The sequence below is a fragment of the Artemia sp. Qi Xiang Cuo genome, chromosome 14, assembly GCF_049724085.1.
Source record: "Artemia sp. Qi Xiang Cuo chromosome 14, ASM4972408v1, whole genome shotgun sequence".
NCBI lineage: Eukaryota > Metazoa > Arthropoda > Branchiopoda > Anostraca > Artemiidae > Artemia > Artemia sp. Qi Xiang Cuo.
In genome coordinates, this window is record NC_142807.1 from 67,465,008 (window position 1) to 67,486,603 (window position 21,596).

The window sequence follows — 21,596 nt, forward strand, 5'->3', positions numbered from 1 at the left end:
GTCAGAAAGGTCCTACATCCAACCCCTTCCAACCCCAAAATTTGGAAAAGATGGGTCTATGCCCTATTTTTGTGTTTATTCGAACCTCCCCATCCCTTATAGCATAATCTAGTCTCGTTTCCTCGAGTAGTGTTTGCAATCCACTTCTATCGATTTTTCGGAAGATCTACCCAATAGCGCAGAAAGGGGGGGGGGGTCCAGTAGGCGGACCGCCTCGGGTACCAGTTCTGGAGGGATGACAAAATTGGTCTAAAAGGACTCATGATTGATTAGGAGCAGCCGTGTAAAAAGTGGGGTTGCAAAGTAGCAATGCTACTTGACAGTTTTCAAATTTGTTGGCAGATTTTGTCTGAAAATACCATATTTATGTAAGTTATTAAATTTACATAATTTATCTACATTTAAAATGTTTACAATTCAATGTTGTACAGCACGCAATTTCCTTTTCCTTTCACTCCTTAATTTAAACACTTCCAATAGCCTTTTTAATTGCATGTTTCCCCCATAAACAAATATGGCTGAATAATATTTAAATGTTTGTTGGGGCGGGGGTGACTAGTTGAAAATCCACCCCGGATGTCACAAGACCTTGCTAAGCCACTGGATCTACCGAATTCCCAATATGTCTCCCAACAAAAAGTTACGAGAAATCTACAAAAAACGCTGAATCCCCGTAAAATGTTGCTACGTGGCCATTCTTTGTTTTTCATAAAGCTGTTGTCTTTTAGGCCTTCAGTTGAATCAATCCTTATGTCTTTTTGCAGTTATATGAATATGAATGAGCTCAACTTGGAATTTTCCCCTTTTTAGTTTGTGAAGAACTGTTTGAGGATAACAGTAAAAAAGACAGAAAAAGAAAAGCCCAGAACTCGTCCGAATTTTTCACCTCACTGCGCAAATATTTGCAAATCTTGCAAAACTTGCAAAACTATTTGCAAAACTTGGAAAAGTATGGGTTGACGAGGGAAAACGTCTTAAATCAAAACAGCTTTAAATCAGAGAGGAACACGACTCTAATTATTTTCGAATTTAATGACATTTCACTATTTTTCAAGCTCTTAGCTGTTTCCGAGGTTCCCTTTGAAATACAGACAACTGCGGAAAAAAGCTGATCGTCGAAGTCCTGCTTTTTGTTCACGGAATCGCACCTGGCTTCTGTAGATCTACTCTCTGGACTTTTACAATGTGACCCCTCCAAAAACATAATCGACGAAGTTTTACAAATTGTTCGAAAATAAAAGTGGAAAACTACCGCCTGACTACTCAGACAGAGATATCCAAACCTTTTTTTTTATTTTAGGTTAAGCCGATATTGATAAAACCAAATAAAAGGAAAATGAAAATGCTTGCCACTGTTATAAAACTTGGCTGCCTCACAGCCTAATTTTTGGCTAAATAGGCTTTTACAACTACTACTAAAAACTCAATGCAGCATCAAGCCACCTGAGGCCGACACAGCTGTGCACGTTTCCCCCCCCCCTAATCGATTCAAAGCTTCCTTATACCTTGAAAATATATGGGACACTTAAAGTGGCGGGTCTGGGCTATCTTACGCCTGAGGCATAAACTTGATTAGCGCCCCCCTTGTCTCTCACAAAATTTTCAGGCAAAATTTTAACAAAATCATTTTGAATTATTTTTATTATTATTATTTAATTATTTTTGAATTTTAATTTATTTTTATTTTATTAATTAATTAGTAAACTATTATTCTTTTCATTTATTAACTGCGCCCTCTACTTTATTTTAATAAAAATAAATTTCAAAAATTACAGAGTGATTATAACCGTTTGGTTATTTGTTTAAAATTGCGTACCCCTAAAATTTCTTCACCCGGTGCAAGTACCCCCTCTGTCCGTCTCCTAGAACCGCCTCTGTATATTTAGCCTTTAGCGCTAAATTTCACAACCTCTTGCTCATAAATAATGGATGTGAATTATCTTTTACAAGATAATTTTTTTCAACCGTTCCCTTGATTCAAACAAGTGGTTCATTCACTTCCCAAATATTGCTTAATTTACTACTATTTTGGTACTTTATGGCGGGGGGGATAAAGTTCCTATCCGTCCCTGTGGTCTGGTGGTGGTGGATATCGAAAATTTTGAATAATTATGCGTATGGGTTATAATTAAATTAACTGCATCCTCACTAAACCATCGAAGTGACATATTTATTTCAGTTCAATATAATAACAAGGTGTCTTGAACAGAAAAAAACACTTACTTTAGAATTGTACTCTTTCTATAAAATAGTAGCCTAGTTTGCAATAAGTGTCTTTTTTTACTTCGAGCTTAACAGCACACATTCTGAGGATGGGGGTTTACCATTAAAAAGCCGAATTGCCGTCAAAGGGTGAAGTCAGGCTACACCTCCTTGCACCACCTATGATGCACCCCATCTGATGTACACGATGTTTGAAAGTGAGAACTCATTGGAAATATCCAAATTCAACCAATAACCAGTAAATTTGAATTTGGAACTCTTGCATTACAAGTGTTCATTATGTGACGCCGCAACTGATGCTAAATCGTGAAATTTGGCTACAAGCCATTTAAGTTACCAGCCAAGATGTTACAGTTTTTTTTAACGGAGACTTCGGTGGACGTGAGAATGTTGATAAATATAAGGACTTGCTAAACTTTATTACACAATTCAGGGCAGCCGAAAACGAAAAAAATATTGTTTAAGTGGTGCAATAATATATATATATATATATATATATATATATATATATATATATATATATATATATATATATATATACATATACATATACATATATATATATATATATATATATATATATATATATATATATATATATATATATATATATATATATATATATATATATATATATATATATATATATATATATATATATATATATATATATATATATATATATATATATATATATATATATATATTTTAACAAGGGATTATAACAATTCAAGAAGCTTAAAAAAGATCACTTTGGTATTACTTTTCACACTGCCAAAAATTGCTGGAAACCGGAGCTATAGATATTAGTTCAAAAATCGCATCTTGGTCAGACACGTAGGCCGGAACTTACTGGAGGGAATGGCACATCTAATATCATGGGTTACTTATTTCAAAACTAATAAATTATGAAAATAGGTACAAAAGAATTAAGATTTCAAAGGGCTGAGCCCGCTCCTCCAACTGAGTATGCGCGTCATCATAGATAATTAGGAATAACGATCTTGAACAAACAAGTGATTGTTAATAACAGCTAAAAAAAATCCATATACGTATGTCCATCAATTAACATGTTTTGAAGTATTGCGGCCAAATCACTAAAACTGCAGGAAAAAAACAAAGACTGGTGGGGTAAATTGCCTGCAAGTACTTAGGAACTTCAGGTACAGTATCATCAACATAGAACGACATATAGGTCATATAAGACATATAGGACATATAAGACTTACAAAACCAACAGCCAGTCCACAACAGGCACTAACAGCCAGCACATTGAAGACAGCAGTGCCAATGATTGTTCCAAGTCCAATGTCATGACTCTGTGTTGCAAAAGTGCCAATAACGTTGGTAAACAACTCAGGCGCAGAGGTTCCCATTGCCATTAAAGTTGCCCCAGCAACATCGGACGGTAGACCAAACTCTAAAAAAGAAAAACGGTGTATTTTTCAGCTTAAAATTTGAACTTTTTAAGTTTTCTTTGAGGGATCTGTGTCTATTTCATGTTAGTAGGGTTATTTGGTTACATGCTGTAAACCTCACGGCTTGAAATTATCTGATACTTGCTGTTAGGCGTTACGGTCAACTAGCGAAGGCTGCTTAGTCATTTATTTGCAGTTTAGAAATTTTGACATAAACATTAATAAATAATTCAAAAAAAAAAAAAATAGTTATGGGACACGTAGCAGGGCAATAGAGCAGGCTATGGTTCCAATAGAGACCGATGGTGTATTGATTAGCAGGTACTTGATCTAATAAAAGTTTACTTTCTGTATCAGCAGTTGATGCACCTTGATAGAAACTCGATTCATTCTTTGAAACATCAAAATAAAATAAAGAATATACTGCTTTAAAATCATTATAACTTACAATTCTTCCACTATCAAAATTTTTATGTTTACATCCTAATTGTAAAAATCGTTGATAAGCGTTAAAATAAACTTCATTAACCTTACTGAAATCACATTTAAAATCTTATTGTGGAGATTTATTTCCATATACTGTCACTGTTAATTTTGTTAGTGTTCACATGGTCAAATACCATAATGTTTTGTGCATAACTGTTATCTTTTTCAGATTTCTATAACACAACAACAATTTTCTATTGTACTTTGATGCTATGAATTTGACTGAGTTTTATTAACTCAAGACAAGAAATTGAGTGATAAAGTTTAGACTCAGCGTGAAATTTCTCAATGACGTGAATATTTCTTTTCAAGCTGTCCTTAGATTTTTGGAAATCGTTTTTTGTGGATCTGAATGTTTTGTTCAAGCATCAAAGTTTTTTATTAAAGAGAACAAGAGATATTACTTTCCTACGATTCTGTGGTAAAAGGAACTTTACTTTTCAGTAAAAAGAACTTACTACTTTTCAAGGCAAACTTGATAATGGGTAAATGCCTGTCATCTACAGCTATTTCCACTCATTCTTTCTGCCACCGTTAGTCAAAGGAATAAGTTTTCGCACGGGTCATGGTTGTAGAAATAACTGAAATCTAGTAAAGAGGGAATCACAGCTCACATCAGGACTTGAAAGTGCAAACAAAGCGAGAAATGCAGAGCAATTCAACAACATATTTACAGTGTGTGACACGGTCTATGTTCCCTGTGCAAGGTTTATTATTTTCTGCCGTCCTAAGGTTTCAGTGTTCCCACCCGTGGGGGTTCTGGCCTCTCTTGTGGCCGAGGCAAAATCATGATTAGCCCCCCCTGCCTCCCAAAATTTTTTGACGAAGTTTAAAAAAAAATTCATTTATTAACAAAAGTTTCCATTTATTTAAATTTGACTTTTTTTTTACCTTAGCTCATAATTACTGCCAATTGCGCTCTCAATTTTATTTTAAAGCAAATTAAATTTGAAAATTACAAAATGATTATAACTGTTAGATTATTTATTTGAGATTTTGCGCCCCTAAAATTCCTGCACCCTGTGCAAGTGGTCCCTCGGTCCCCATCCCCTAAAACCGCCTCTGGTTCCAACGTAAGAAGACAATTTTCTTCGGTGGCTGGCGTTTATCCCCCCCCCCCCGGAAAATACCCCCCGTGGAAAATAAGGCTTTCCAAATTTGAGAATTTTATTTGAGTTTGTAAAATTCGAGAACACACCGGTTTTTTAGTTAGTTTCTTCGTTATTTTAGAAATAAATTTGGGCAATAGATTCGCACATTAGGGGGGGGGGGGGCGCTAAAGTAAAGCGGGTATGCATGCAAAATATGTTTGCTACAATTATTCTGCATATTAGAAAGACAGATAAATAAGTGTATTTTAAAGCCAAATATATGACCATGAACACATTAAAATAACATAAATGAAAGGCACAAATAACATAAACTTTGACAAGCGATTATCATAAAACACTTAAATGAAAAACTACATCAACATAATAATAGTATTTAATACTTGAAAAAAAGGTCATTGAGAAAAAACATTTAACACTTGGAAAAAACACTTCAATTTTTTTTTTTTTTTTTTTTTTTTTTTTTTTTTTTTTTCATTAACAAAATTTCCAGATACCTCGCTATTCTTCTGTAAGTTTTTGGTGGCCATATACCTAGAAAGAATTGATTTCTGAATTCAAATTGTCCAAATACTTTACCCCCCCCCCCCGTGGAATAGAAGGGTTTCCAAATTTGAGATTTTTTTTTTTTTTTTTTAGTTTACGTAGGGGGAAGGAGTTTTGGTACTTGTGTATTATGGGCAACTCACTCAAGTTTAAGCTGTGTAAAACTTGAGAGCAAAACCGGTTTCTCCGTTAGTTTTTTTTCAGCTTAGCGCGAGACAAGACAAAGACAAGTGACAGAGTATATGGGAAATATATAATTTGGGCTATATATTTGCACATATAGGGGGGGGGGGGGTAAAGTATTCGGATAGTTTTAAGTCAGTAAACAATTCTTGCTTCGTAGTATGCAGAATAATTGTACCTACTTTACCCCCTCCCCCTAATGTGCAAATATATAGCCCAAATATGTTTCTTAAGTAATGAACAAGCCAGCTTGTTCTTGAGTTTTACACATCGTAATCTTGAGTCAGTGGCGTATAACACACAAGTATCTGATTTTTTCATGGAGAGAGAACTTTAACGTAAAGAGCGAGGTCTTGAGGAGAAGGCAACCCCTTTCATATATGTAATAATTTCAGTTCGTTTTAAGGTTCGATGTTGCTTTTCACTTTCAGTTGAAAAACTTTTTTATTTTTTATTTAATTACTTACAGATAGTATTTGTTAATGGGAAACAAGTTTTTTAAAGAAAACTAAAGATCCTCATTAAACCAAAAATGAGTAGAAATAAATTCAAATAATCTTCAAAGTAAAAACTATAGAGCGTAATAGAAAAAAAAATAAATAGATGTAAAATATATTTTTATATAAAAAAGACTATGTCAATAAAATATGAACGGAAATTAATATAAAAAACTTTATCTACAAGAAAAGTTGTTCAAAGAATAGTAAACAGCTTCTAAGCCAATAATGAGTAGAACTAATTTCAAATAATTTTCCCACCGTAAAACTACCTCAAATCATCATAAAGAAATGAATTAAACCCAAAACGAACAAAAATTACAATAAACAACCTATTCAAACTCAAAATAGCAACAATTAGCATGAATAGGGCTGACAACCCCCCCCCCCACCTCCTCAAGACCAGATCATAATTTGCATTTTACTGAAAACAAAATACATTTTATATGTTTTCACCGTTTTTACTTTAACAAATAAAGAAGTATTAAGACTACAAGGAATGGATATCAGAATATGTATACCAAACTGACAATACACGGCTATTTATCTTTTTTAAGTAAAGTGCAAATTATTTTTTGGTCTGAAAAAGACATGGGTGTTGTCAGCCATACTCCTTTTAATTTTTGCTTGTTTTGAGTTTGACTGGGCTATCTACTGTAATTTCTGTTAGTTTTGGGTTTCACTTATTTATAAATCGTTATTCGTGGTATTTTTACACTTGGAAGATAATAAAAACAAACTCGTAGAATTCGACAAGGCTTTCGTCCGTAAAAACTGAAACAATTTAGAATGTGTTGGTTCCAAAAGCCAACTATCCTTTCAAAGGATAGCCAAACCTTCTTAAACTTTTTAGTGGCATATGTTTTAGCTTAATTTTGATGACTGTTCGCCCATTTTTTTTCTTCTTTTATTTTTTCTTTTTAATTTGGGAAAAATTGCAGAAGTTCATATGTAAGTTTTTTCAACACAAATGGATTTGTGTTTTTTTTCTGAGTTTTTAAGATACTTCTGGTGTATAAATTCTTCTTTTTCCCGTTCCTTAGCACTTTTCAACGAAACTAAAAAAAACTCAAATAAAAGTTTCAAATTTAGAAACCTTATTTTCCCCAGGAAGGGGGGAGGGTATTTTCAGCGAGGGTATTTTCCAAGAAGGGGGTATTTTCTGCGGGCGTTACTTTCCGTGGGGGTGACACTTCCGTAGGGTTAAACACCCCCCCCCCCCATTCAATATATTCATTTATGTTATTTTACTTTGTTCATGGCCGTAGGCTATATTTGGCTTAAAAATACACTTATTTATCTATCTATCTAATATGCATAATATTTGTACCAAACACATTTTGCATGCAGGCCCGCTATACTTTAACCCCCCCCCCTAATGTGCAAATCTATAGTCCAAATTTATTTCTAAAGTAACGAAAAAACTAACCAAAAAACAGGTGCATTCTCAAATTTTACACAGCGGAAACTTGAGTGAGTGGCGCATAAAACAAAAGTACCAAAATTTCTTCCCCCTATGGAAATTAAAAAAATAAAACTGAAATAAAATTCTCAAATTTGGAAAGCCTATTTTCCATGGGGGGTATTTTCCGCGGGGAGGTATTTTTCCGCGGGGGTATTTTCCGGGGGGGGGGTAAACGCCTAGAACCAATTTTATTATCCCTCCATAGCTGAGATTTAGCTTTATCAAATTATCGAATTACGTTTCTGAAACTAGCTTTGCTTTTTTTTTAGACTGAAAAATATATCGAGAAAAGAAAAATTGTCGTACTTTTTAAGCAGGATTAGCTCGAACTCTAAGAAAAAGTGAAGTAATATCATAATTCTGGTTCATTGTAGGCTATGGCTAGATCAGAAACTAATGAGTTTAATGATGCGTATATCTTGTCCTTTCGATGGAAGTTACAGAAGCAGGCTTCCGAAAGCATTGTATATTTGTCCAAAATTATAACCATTAAGCATTCAAAAAACATAAAAAAACATAAAACTTGAGCCACTTCACTTTTAGCCGGACATTTCAACATTCGCCCAACCATCCTGTAAAATAGCGGATTTTTGTAAAAAAGCCAAGTAGGCTAGTGTCGTTTTCCTACAAATAAAATAATCCGTAAAAAACAAATTATCTGATATTAAAAAAATAGAAACCTGCCGGGCATACTACCTCAAACTGCAATGCTAAAAGTTAAAGGCCATTCGGTAATTAGCAAAAAAGACTTTCTATGGTATTAACTGAATTTCAGTTTCAGTACTTTCAAAAGGGAAAGTAAACATTTTAAAATCTTACATTGCAATAAATTGCTTCTAATAAAAAAAAATTATGTTTATTTCACAAGAGTGCCAATTCCCGAAAAGATACCGAAGGAGAGGGGAAAATGAATTTTTTAAACTAACGGGGGCAATTTTTTTATTTTTTCATTTTTCAATGAAAATACAAAAAAAATTCTCAGTGAAAATACCAGAGTTAGAACTTTTCAAAATCTAGGGGGAAGGGGGGATACCAGCTATCGGTATTATTTGAATAGAAAAATAGAAACATAATTAGTTATTATCAGTGTTTTTAATTCTATTCTTACATTTTAAACATAAATAATATAATAATAATGATACCAACTGCACATTAAAAAGCAGTTTATAACACACTAAAATGTGTGACTTGGGTCACGCGTCCTGTTTATGGTCTGCCTGGTGTATTAAATTTAAAAAAAACAAGTTTTTTCAACTGAAAGTAAGGAGCAACATTACAACTCAAAACGAAAAGAAACTATTCCGTATATGAAGGAGTTGCTCCCCTCCTCAACACCTTACTTTTCACGCTAAAATTTTTAGCACTTTTAAAAAAGCTCCCTCTAATTAAACGGCTCTTGTATTTCACGAGTCGTTCCTAAAAAAATGGGACAAACAGTCAAACTTTAGCCATAAGAGCAAGGTATTGAGGAGGGGGACAACCACTTCATATACAGAATAATTTCCTTTCGTTTTGACTTTAATGTTCCTCCTTACTTTCAGTTGAATTTTTTTTTTTATTTAATTTCAGATCGTTTTTTAAATAATACAGGTAAATATTGCTCACCTTCCGTGAAAAATTCCCGTTCCTCACGGGAAACTCCTCCAATGGAAGTTCCTCCCACGTTAAACGCACCCCCTACCATAAAATTCCATCCTCACTCAAAATACCTCGCCCCCTCCGTAAAATTTCTTGCGTAAGTTAAAACAATTTAAAGTTTTTTTTATTTGAAAAAGACTTTGAATTCTAATCGTTTTTCCGATCAGACCGGAAATCCACCCTACCGTGGAATTTTTTCCCGAAAATCCAAAACCCGGTGAAAATTTCTCCGGACAAATTTGGCCTGAATATCTCCACGTGCAAAATTGAGTTGGCAAAGAGAGACTAAGACAAATTAAAACAATTTCGTATAGAAATTATCAAATCCCTCCAGTGTAAAATTTCCCTTCTAGATTTCACCCCCGGAAAATTCCTACCATGAAAACCCAGTCTAAGCAAAAAATCCAACCCCCCCCCCCAAAAAAAACCCGCAAACTTCTTAATAACAAATACTATACACGCATCCATGATCTTTACTTCTGGCAAAAATTGCAAAATTCCACACTTTGTATAGAGGAGCTTGAAACTTCTACAGTAAGGTTCTCTGATACGCTGAATCTGATGGTGTGATTTTCATCCCTTGAATTTTAAGGGGTATTTTCCCCTTTTTCAAAAATCAGGCAAATTTCCTCAGAATCGTAAATTTGATAGGTTACACTAACTTGATGAATCCTATATTTGGAATCAGCCTAATAAGCCGATTCTTTGGATTGATACCAATATTCCGTTTTTTAGAATTTCGGTTACTATTGAGTGAGTCGAGTCACAAGAGCCAATCTAGTACATGAACATGACCCCTTGCGTATTACTTAGACAAAAGAAAATAGATTTTTTTTTAATGCTTGAAACATGATGCGTCAGATGGACAACTTCTCAGTTGTCACGCAATAAATTCTTTTTAAACGGATATAGGTCTAGTGTTACCACTCAAAGAGGAAGTGCTGAAAAGTAATTATTTGAAATTTAAGGAGAATTTGACCTCCATCGCAACAGCAAAAGGAAAAAAAAACATTGTAGGCTAATTGACGCATTCCAAAATATTTCCGTCAATGAAGTTATTATTATTCTGTTTATTTTTCGGTAAACTTTTCGGTAAACCTTATTTAATTGGGGTAATAACAAAATGAAGACCGGAATTTGAAAAGCGAAAAAATAAGAGAAATATATGTATAAACTAGAGTGACTGCAATACTCTAACCTGCACTCAAACATACATTTCGGTACTTGTTAATTACATCGACAACAACCAAGAAGTGAAGTTAGATTAATCGTAATGAAATATACCAAAACATGATGAAAATAGAATACTAGAAATAAGAAAATAGAAAATAATAATAGAAAATACAAAAATATAAACAAAATTATGGACAACACATTATATTAAATAATTAACTTAATCTAACCAACTTTATATATTAAATATTTAATTAAAATACACCCGCATAGTAGTCTGTCTCATTGAGACTAAGCTAATGATCTCCGAATGCAGGCAGAGAAACCGGTTTTACTCAGTTCAAGCTCCCTGGGTGTGATCAACATAATTGACAAGTACCTATATTTCTTTAATTCTACGATGGAAAGAAAAGACGATTTTTACGTTACTAAGTCCCCCCCCCCAGCCAGTAACCGACACACCCCTAAATTGAGTATATATATATATATATATATATATATATATATATATATATATATATATATATATATATATATATATATATATATATATATATATATATATATATATATATATATATATATATATATATATATATATGTATGTACCATGAACAAAATGCGATATATTTAAAATACCAAAATAAAGTTCCTTCCTTCTAAAGATAATTTCAACTTCTTATAATTAAGCTAAATCTAGTTTCAAAAATGAAAACTCCTTAATCAGCAAAGAGAAATAGTGCAGTCACTTTCGCAGGAAGTTTAAACGATAAGAACCGTGTGAACGTCTAAATCATCAAAAATATTTAAGACGTATTATTGGACAAAGGGCTCGCATCCTTGGGCCACGTGAGCCAATTGCGAGCCAGTCCTTACAGCGCAGGATGAAAGAACTGAGTTCGAGAGTGGGGGCAGGGGTGCTTTTGAGGATGATTCGTAAAGTTAAAGCAGGTACATTCATACAGAAGTCTCAAATTCTTTTATCTCGGTCACTGTTACTGTCATTTGAAGGGACTCTTTGCTGTGCAACTAAATATGTAAGTCAATAAATCTATTGTCTTTTTTATCTGTGTTTATTTCATTTTATATGTCTGCATCTAGTCTAATAATAGGTAATTAGTTCGTATGTCTCCAAGGTAAATGCTCCCAGGGAATCGGATCTCCAGATAGCTCGAGAAAGAAGAGGCCACATTTTTTCATCCCTACAAATACCAAAAGTTGTCATCGCTACAGCTTGGAAAAACGTTTCTAACCCCTATTAGCCTGTAAGTATTTGTTTCTCCGAAGTCAGATCTAATCGTGCCGCGGAAACAAAGTTTTGAGACGTCAGAATTTCTAGTTCAATAATTCTTAATTCCTCATAAATTTTGATGGATTAAATTAAATGAAATAATTCAAAGATATTCAAGATCAGCATTAAAATACAATTCGATTAATATGTATATTGGAGAAATTACAGCATCCGGTTCAAATATAAGAAATAATAATAGGGAAATAAACCTATGCCATTCATATCTGATTTATTGAGAAAGCCAGGTTTCATTATTGACTATTAAGAATACATTAGATTCAGATACTAAATTTTTCAATCGCTACAAATAATATATTTTCCATCGCTGCAAATGGCGCGAGTCGGAAATTGGAGGAAAACTGCGAAATAATTAGGCTATTAAAACTTGTAATTTAAATTTAATTATTGGAGAGATACAGACATATAAATAAAGTGATTAGGCCTATTGCGGCTAAGCTACTACAGGGAAACCCTTTAGAATATCTCATAGGAGATAATAACCTCCCCCAAAATAGGTTAAGTAAAATAATTTATTTCAAGTTGATATAAACGCAAAAAAAATGTCTGAAGATTTAGAAGTAAAATTAATAGTGCAGAAATTGGTCGCGAAAAATATAGAAATAGCGAAATCTATCCCGGTGTACAATGGTCAATCAGATATTGACGAATTTCATATCCAATTGACCCAGTTCGTACAACTAACAAAAACAGACGTTGGAGCGTTAAAAGACATGCTCCTACTACGATTAAAAGGCCAGGCCTTAACCTTTATAAAACAGATCGAACGGACTATAGGCAATAACGCCAACTTGCCAATAAATACGGTTGATAACTTGTTAAAAGCATTCAAAGATAGGTTTATAGAAACCAGTACCATAAACAAATTAAAACACGGAGCAGTGAACTTTGACTTTTCACAGAATATAAGAGAATTCCTGGATAATATACGCATTTCTGTAGAGGCAAAATACGGAAGTGGTTCGGGGCAACTGTATGAAAAAGTCATACTAAATACCTTTTTGCAAGGGCTACCCCAAAACTATATAGAGTGGTAATATCCAAAAATATTCAGACATTGGATCTTGCAGTTCAGGAGGTAGAGCGATTGATAGAAGTTGATACGATGGTCGCTAATCATAGTAAAGCAAAAATAAATAGCCTAGGTGATTCAAACGCGAACCTAATCTTCAAGGGCGATCAGGCATCCCCCAATTTCTTTTCAAGGGATAATTCCCCAGTGGCACAAAGAAATAAAACGCCAGAACCCGCTAGGCAGAAAACAGTATCAGTCTATTACAGTATTTTCAGCCTATTAGACAATCTAATTACGGAAATAACCCTACAATAATAAGGTGCTATAATTGTAATCGTGTTGGCCACATCGCGAGAGAGTGCCGTTATGTCCCCAATCGCATACCAAGAATTGCTGTCGGTAATACGCAAAATCACGGCAACCATTTGTTCGGAAGAACAAATTTTAGCACCGGTCGTGCAATAGGCTATAGCCAGGGGGATTGCGCCAATCAGTACCTTACAACAAATACCAACCAAATTTGTATAGCCCTCCCCCCAACAGAAAAATTAACTACCGATTTGAAAACCCAAATACTTGCCAAGGCCAACATGATGCAAGAATACCATATAGAAATAACGATAATTCCCCAACAAGAAATGAAAATTTTGTAAACCAACAGTATTTGCAATCAGCGCCAGCCAACGGCACTGACACGAGACATCCATGTTACCATAATAATACATGGAGAAGACAGACAGACGTAAATCAATTAAATATGCCTACGGAACCTAATACGTCTGAATATCTATTACGGGCACCGACACATGAAATAAATCCTTAGGGAAACGTTTCAGGCCCCTCAGAAATATAAATTGGACCCAGAGGGTGCCCGGAATATTTAATAGGTCTAAGACAATATTAGTGCCGTCTTGTAGTGATATTAATAACAAGTTACCTATATTTCATGATTTCTATGTAGAAAATGTTTATTTTAAAGCCTTGATTGACTCCGGTGCAACAATTAGTATCATAAACTCTTGCGTATTTAATATGTTACCTCTGCATATTAGGCGACAGAGGAACCCTAATAATCCCAATTTAATGAGTGTGACAGGCCATAAATTAGACGCAAAAGGTTCAATTTGCCTAAACGTAAAAAGAGACAATAGAACCTTTATGACAAATTTTATTATATACGATAACTTCCCATATGAGGCTATTATAGGCGCAAATTTTCTAAGGTCTAATAAAATAATATTAGACGTGGCTAATGAGAGGCTTGTCTACCCAGCTAAGGTAGGGGAAGACGTTTCTACCTTAAGAAATCATAACAGATATTACGAAGACAACGTAACAGTAAACAAAATTTCTGGTGGTATAATGTCGCAGTATTGTGAACCTCATGTCTCGCAAAGACACGGCATAATTGAAAATTTGTTCAATTACCCTGAGAGACATTGCAGAAATGAAGTAAACTTAAATAATAAAAGTATTGAATCTGCGAAAACAAAAATAGGAGATATGCGACAGTGCAGGTCAAACGAAATTAAGAAAATAGCGGAATTATGGAAGAACATAGTAAAACCCAGCGTGACGCCGCAAGATGCAGCAATGGCGCAGCATAGCGCCAGCATGAATCTAATAAAAAATGAAAATAAAGAGAAATACTACGGATTCGCGATAAGGAAAACAAAAATCCCTCCCAAAACGATGCAAAAAATTCAAATATCACAGATGATTGAGCCAGTGGTTAGCAAGTCAGAAATTTGGTTTGCAACCCCATCTGAAATACCCGAAAATCTGCTATGCGAGGAACAGATTATGTCTTATAACAAAGGAGAAGGTTTTATTTGGGTAACTAATAATCACGAAAATGATACAATTACAATTAAAAAGGGGACGTGTTTAGTTCAAATCCAGGTTTTAACGGAAAATGATTTAAATAGATGGAAAAATTCTTAGAGAAACTTAGTTAACGGTATCAAAACTTCAAATAACAAATATCCTTTAACTAAATCACAATTTTTAAACAAATTTAATATGGATCATATTACGGACTTGGAAATTAAGAAAAAATTATGCTAATTATTTTGGAATTTTAAGGTTGTATTCTCTGCATCTTAAGATGACATCGGGATAATACCATTTTATGAACATTCAATTTTAACGACTGGTAATCCCGTAGCAAAACAGCCATATCGTGTGCCATATAAGCACAAAGAGTGGTTAAAAAATGAAATCCATGAATTAGAAAAAAACTAAATTATACGCCCAAGTATAAGTCCGTAGAGTGCACCATTGATCTTATTACCAAAAAAGAATGGAAATCTTAGACTCTTAGTAGATTATGGATTCCTCAACAAACAAGTAGTTAGTGATAAATGTCCTCGAGCAAGAATAGATCAAATTCTTGACTCAATTTCAAGCTAAAACCAAATTTTTACCGCTTTGAACGTTACGCAGGGCTACCACCAAGTGAAAACAGCAGAAAAGGATGTCAACAAAGCTGTATTTTCAGCATCTAAATATGGCTCATACGAGAACTTAAGGGTACCATTTGTACTGAAAAAAAGTTCAAGCGCACGGTGTAGACCCATATTGCACCTGTTAAAAGGATTAAAGAATATAATTCATTATGTTGACGATGTTATATGCTTGGGGGAAAACACTGAACAACACTTAGCAACCTTAGCTAAGGTGTTTGAGAAGTTCAGGCAAGGCAATTTAAAATGCCGGCCCGAGAAAGTAAATTTATTTAAACCTAAAATTAAATTTTTAGGAGTAGTAGTAACCCAGAGAGAGATATCCCCATACCCTGATAAAATAAAATGTGTTGAAAACCTGAAGCCCCCCAGAAAAGTGAAATAATTATGGGGAGTTTTAGGCCTTACTGGCTACTTTAGAAAATGCGTACGCAATTACGGCCAAATTGCGAAACCCCTCACGGAACTAACTAAAGGTAACTCCCATAATGTTACCTGGTCCCAGGAAACTCTAACGTCCCTAGACAGACTCAAAAAGGCACTCACTTCTGAACCAATATTATCACTCCCTGATTTCAAAAACGGAAGATTTGTGGTTACAACGGATGCTAGTTCAAAAGGCAATGGCGCAATTCTTTCGCAAATAATCCCGGTAGAAAACCCTAATCCTCTAGAGGAAACGCCTAAACAAAAACAAATAGAAAAAGTTATATGCTATTCGAGTAAAACCTTATCAAAAGGCAAAAGTAGTTATACTGCCACAAGTTTAGAATGATTATCTATTATCAACCAGTTGGACAAATTTAGAAATGATTCAATTGGTAGAAAATTTATACTACGATCAGACCATAAGAACTTGCACTATCTGCGAAAATTTAAAAACTCCACGGGCTTCCTATTTAGATGGATTATGAAAATCCGAGACCTAGATTTCAAATTTGAATATTTAAAAGGTAAACAAAATACAACTTTTGACTTTTTGAGTAGATACCCAGAAAATATTCCGTCGGAAACTGAAGAAAATGAGCTTAATGCTATCAATGCTAAAAGCAAACACAAATGTAAGAAAAACAAAGTCAAAGACACAGTAAAAGAAAATCAGATTAACTATTGTCCCTTGTCTTTGGAAAATATAAAAAGAAATAAAAAAAAGGACAAAATGTTTGTAGCACTAAATGATTATTTTGTGAATGACGATGCGTTACCGGATAAATTCAAAACTCTTAGAAAAGAGATAGATAACTTTGACTATGATCTTGATGAAGAAATACTGTGTAGATTTGTGACTACCGAGACAAATAGAAACCAAACCTCAATAATACCTGTGTTACCAGAAAACTTAATAGTGCCTGCATTTGAATATTTTATTCAGATACAGGTGGGCATTTAGGGGTAATGAAAACGTTCCATAAATTAAAACAGTATTTTTACGTGCCGTCTGCAATGACAAAACTTAAAGAATTCGTAAGTACATGCGAAGCATGTAACCTAAGAAAAATCCCCCCAGCTTACCCGAATCCTCCAATGGGAAGTATCCCTGTAGCAAAGTACCCCTTCGATATTACCTCATTTGACCTATACGGGACAAGTGGGGGCTTACCTGTTTCTAGCAGAGGTCATACTTGTATTATTTCGGTTATAGATCATTTTTCCGGATTTACTTTTGCAAAAGAATTAAAAAATCCAGGTGCGTATGCCACAAGTAAGGCGTTAGCAAAATTATTTTTACAATTTAGAATTCCTAACAAAATTTTGAGCGACAACGGGAGCAATTTTGTTTCGAAAGTAACAAAAGACTTGATGAGTTTTCTTAATATAGAGAAAATGGTGACAACCCCGTACAACCCGCAAGCTAATGGTAAAATAGAAAACAGGCATAAAATATTTTCGAACGTATTAAGTATTCTTACGAAAGACAACAGGAGTTACTGGGATAAATCCTTACCTTATTTAACTAACGTAATCAACACTGCTTATTCCGAAACAACAAAAGACAATCCATTTTATTTACTTATTGGTCGTGATTTTAAAATCCAGTATGATGAGATTATTGAATCTCAGCAGTATTATAACGACTCTAAAGATAACAAACAAGAATTCATAAATAAGAAAAGGAAAACTAATAAAATAGTTAGGCAAGAGTTGGAAAAATGTAAAATAAACCAAGAGCTAAGAAACCAACCCAAAGTTAAGGGGAATATAGATTTCAAAGTAGGAGACTTCGTTTACCTAATGAACGAGGCAAAAACGGATGGAAAAAAACTTTCCAACAAATATTCTGGACCGTACAGAATAGTCAAAAAGTATGATAACGAATATACTTTTAAAATGGAAAACCCCGATAGTGGAAGAACTTACAAGGCGCATGTTAGCCGAATAAAAAGATCCAAATTTCCAGAGAGACGGGTATCACATCCCTCTTCTACTGATTCGTCAAATTCGGAAAATGAGCCCCCTTGGTCAAGATTGGCAGAGCTAAAACCCTTTAATTTCAAGCAAGACTATTTCGAGAATGACAGTGATGAACAAAACTTTTAAGAATTTTTAGCTATGAAAAATCTAGTTATCCCAGAAAAAAAAATCCCTAGTACCAGTAAGAATAAGAACGCCAAAAAGTCCAAAAAGTTATTCATCGGCGAGCGCAGGAGATTTAGATTATACAATATCTCCAAAAGCCCAATTTTTACCCGACAGAATTTCGACCCCACGTCCCCCCCAAAGATTTCAAGACCATATGGTTTCCCCTACATAGCCGATAGAGAGGCCCCTGTCCTTACAGGAAAAATTAAACAGAGATGTAGAAACCCCCGTTATCACGTTTAAGCAAACTCCTCCCAAAAATTTAACTAAGCCACATCTGTGAGAAGCCATGGATCTAATAAATTTTCCCATAAAAACGAGTCAAAGTACACTGCCCGGGAATAAAACTCCAAAGGATGACCAGCAAGGTCAATATCATGATATAACTGTGTCCAAGGTCAAACCTACACAATGGAATTCATGGAGGGAAACCCTAGTGCAAAAAATGCCCCATCCCCCTCAGGAAATGGCATTCAAACAATGGAGGAACCCTGCAAAAACTATTGATTCCTCCCAAAGCTCTCAAGAATCTTTCAAATCTCCCGAGTTGAAAACTCAAGGCGAGGACTTAGAGAATAAACCTTCTACTTCCAGAGGAGTAGAAATTTACGAAGGAAGGGCAGGTGATACCTCAAAAAGTGCCACCTCTAAAGGTTCTAATCCGGATTCGTCGGAAACTAGTTCCGAAGAGTCTGATGGCGAATCAGACCATATAGTAGCTAAAGAAATAGGGAAATCAAGGCCATCCTCAGCAGCCGAACACGGGAAACAAACGAAATTAAAAGGGCAAGAATTTTTGAAAAAACAATACAAAAAGTTTGATCTTCGCTAGAAAAACCGAAAAACAAAAAACCCCAAGAAACACACGAGAAAATAACGACCCAGTCAGGCAGAACGGTTAAAAAACCTGACAGATGGAAATATCCCTAATTAATGTAAAGACAGATTTCAAATATAATAAATTTAACACCATAATAAATTCGGCAGTGTGCAAGTAAAGTTAACCAAGTCAATATTAATGAAAAAAAAAAATAATACGAGTGACGTCAAAATATTGGTGATCAGAGAAAAAAGGCCCAAAGTAGGAAGCTCGTGGTATACTGAGGACGACAACCGGCGTTGAACCATGTTTTGTGGGAAGCCTGGGGAGGAACCCAAGGCCCACGCGGCGCTTAATTTGTTGGGTTTTGGCGGTCCCCTCGGATTTTCTATGAAAAATCGACCCATGTCCTAACTAAGATGGATATTATCCAAAACAAGAAATTATCAGTACAGAAGCGTCTAATTATATGAACTATTTTATTTTAGTGCAGATTATAATTATTTTAGGCCTACACATAAAATAGGATACCAGTGTAATTACGTGCTGCACGCTTGCTTATTCATGTGTTTCTTACTCGAGAAATATAATGTAAAAATTAAATTGTATAACGATTACTAACTACGCTTTAAAGTTATATCTAAACCAGTCATAAAGGTATATCACGACCAGAAAAAAGCTCGGGAGTCCTAATTTTACTTTCCTAACCTATCTAATCATAAAATATTTATTCTGTTTTACGACTACAAATCATTTTTATTTGGCCAATGCCACAAAATGATTATATAATAAGAAGTAACCTATTTAATTTTTTTTTCAAGCTGAATTGAATTTGATTAAAAACAGTGTAATTATAATAAATTGAGATAAATCTATCACAAATGGAGCATTCAGGTATTTGTTGTAAAGCTCAAAAGTGATGCTTAAATTTTGAAATCATTTGATTGGTTGAAGTTTGCGGAAGAAAACCCTGTATGCATCAAATGGTAACTAAGTATGACTCATTAGGGTTACAAATTATAAGCTGGAGAATGTATAGAGACAGCCCTAATGTATGGGCTATCAGTCAATATTAGGGGCAAAAATACTTTTAAACAGAGGGATACAAAAAATCCGATCCGAACTTTATCTATAGTTGGCTAGGGGTACGTTTATATGTAGAATTTCAAGGCGGATGTGGAATTATATCTCAATAATGATATGTAAAATTTTAAAGCCATTTGATCAGTTAAGATATATGGATTGAAACCCTGTGTATGTCCAGTGGCGACTAAGTAAAACCCACAAGGAATTCCCTAATAATGTGAAGGTGTTTTTTGCTTAACGGATTCTAATAAGAATTTAATATCATATTTATTTATTTAGTGCTGAAGGGTTTACTCAAACAATAGCCTTCTAAAAAGATATCGATGTCAGTTCTTCATTACGCTTATATTCTTTGCCAAGCATCAACTGGAATCTACGTGGACAAGCTTGGAAATCCTCCATCTAATTATCTTATTTGAAAGGCAAATATGTGGCACCAATGTTGACTTGTGATTACGGAAAAATCCTGAGACTAAGAAGACAAAAAACCAAGAGAAGAACACGGGGAAACAGCTGAAATGCAGAGGTTAAACCCGGAGCCCCCCGAGAACGCCTAAGCAAGAAATAGGGAAGACATTAGAAAACGAGTGGGTATAGAGGTCTCCACTCGTTCTCGCTATGTCTTTTTCCCTCATTGTAGTATCGTTTACGTAAAACCGTGTGGTTATGACGCTGCAACATGCGTTTCTTAGACAGCACGGATGTGCGTGAACAATGCAGGCATGAAATATGTTGTAAAATTAGACCTCAAAAATTAACCATGTAGCATAAACTCTGTTTAAATGATTATTTTAAATCTATTGTAAAATTAAATAAGCGTGGAAAGAAATTAAAATAAAGTGTATGTAATAGTGTATATTATAAAGTATAATAAGAGACCACACTTAAAGTTGAAGAATTAATATTTCATGAAATCGTTAGGCTATAACAACTTAGAAGAAACTTCTATGTGTTGAATTTCCCAATGGGAACTATGTTGTTTTATTATAACCCAATTAATGCGTAAATTATTCTATAAGTATTTACTTCAAACAATATGTGATTCTGCCGCGTTACTTTCATTACACGAGGGAAATGGACAAATCTGATATCGAGAATTACAATGAGCTGGCCAGTACATATATGAGCTAGTAGGCTCTATTTTCATCATATCTCAACCAACGAAGAGTACTCACCTTAGACTCCAGGTAATTTTCATCCAAACTTCCTCTACGAAAACAACAGTTATCTTCGATTGTTGTTTCTTCGACCATGAACCATATTACGTATCAGGTAACACTATATTTGAATCTCAGTATCCAGTGCTTTAACGAACTATATAATCACATAAATGCTGAGAACCCCATCGGTCAGTACAAGATATAAATACATAGATATTGCCTTTGATACTCATTATGGACCCCAGAATCACTTGACAGTATAGTGATGATATTTGAAGCTAAACGATATTTGACTATATTTAAAGTTAAAGGATATCTAAAGACATTCAAAGATATTTGAAGCTGAAGTTAAATACAATTTGAAGTCTATTTCTGAGAATCCCATTGATCAGAACAAGAGAAACAATATTTGAAGTTAAACGA

General features: G+C 34.3%; 1 protein-coding gene across 1 annotated transcript in view; it reads right to left on the reverse strand.

The window, feature by feature from the left end:
- The window catches only part of zyd (sodium/potassium/calcium exchanger zydeco), an 83,800-nt gene that overhangs the window by 38,376 nt on the left and 23,828 nt on the right, over window positions 1–21,596 (reverse strand). The window contains exon 3 of the mRNA XM_089100503.1: window positions 3,453–3,643. Coding sequence (XP_088956629.1) covers window positions 3,453–3,643 — 191 coding nt within the window. The remainder of the gene's footprint in view (window positions 1–3,452; window positions 3,644–21,596) is intronic.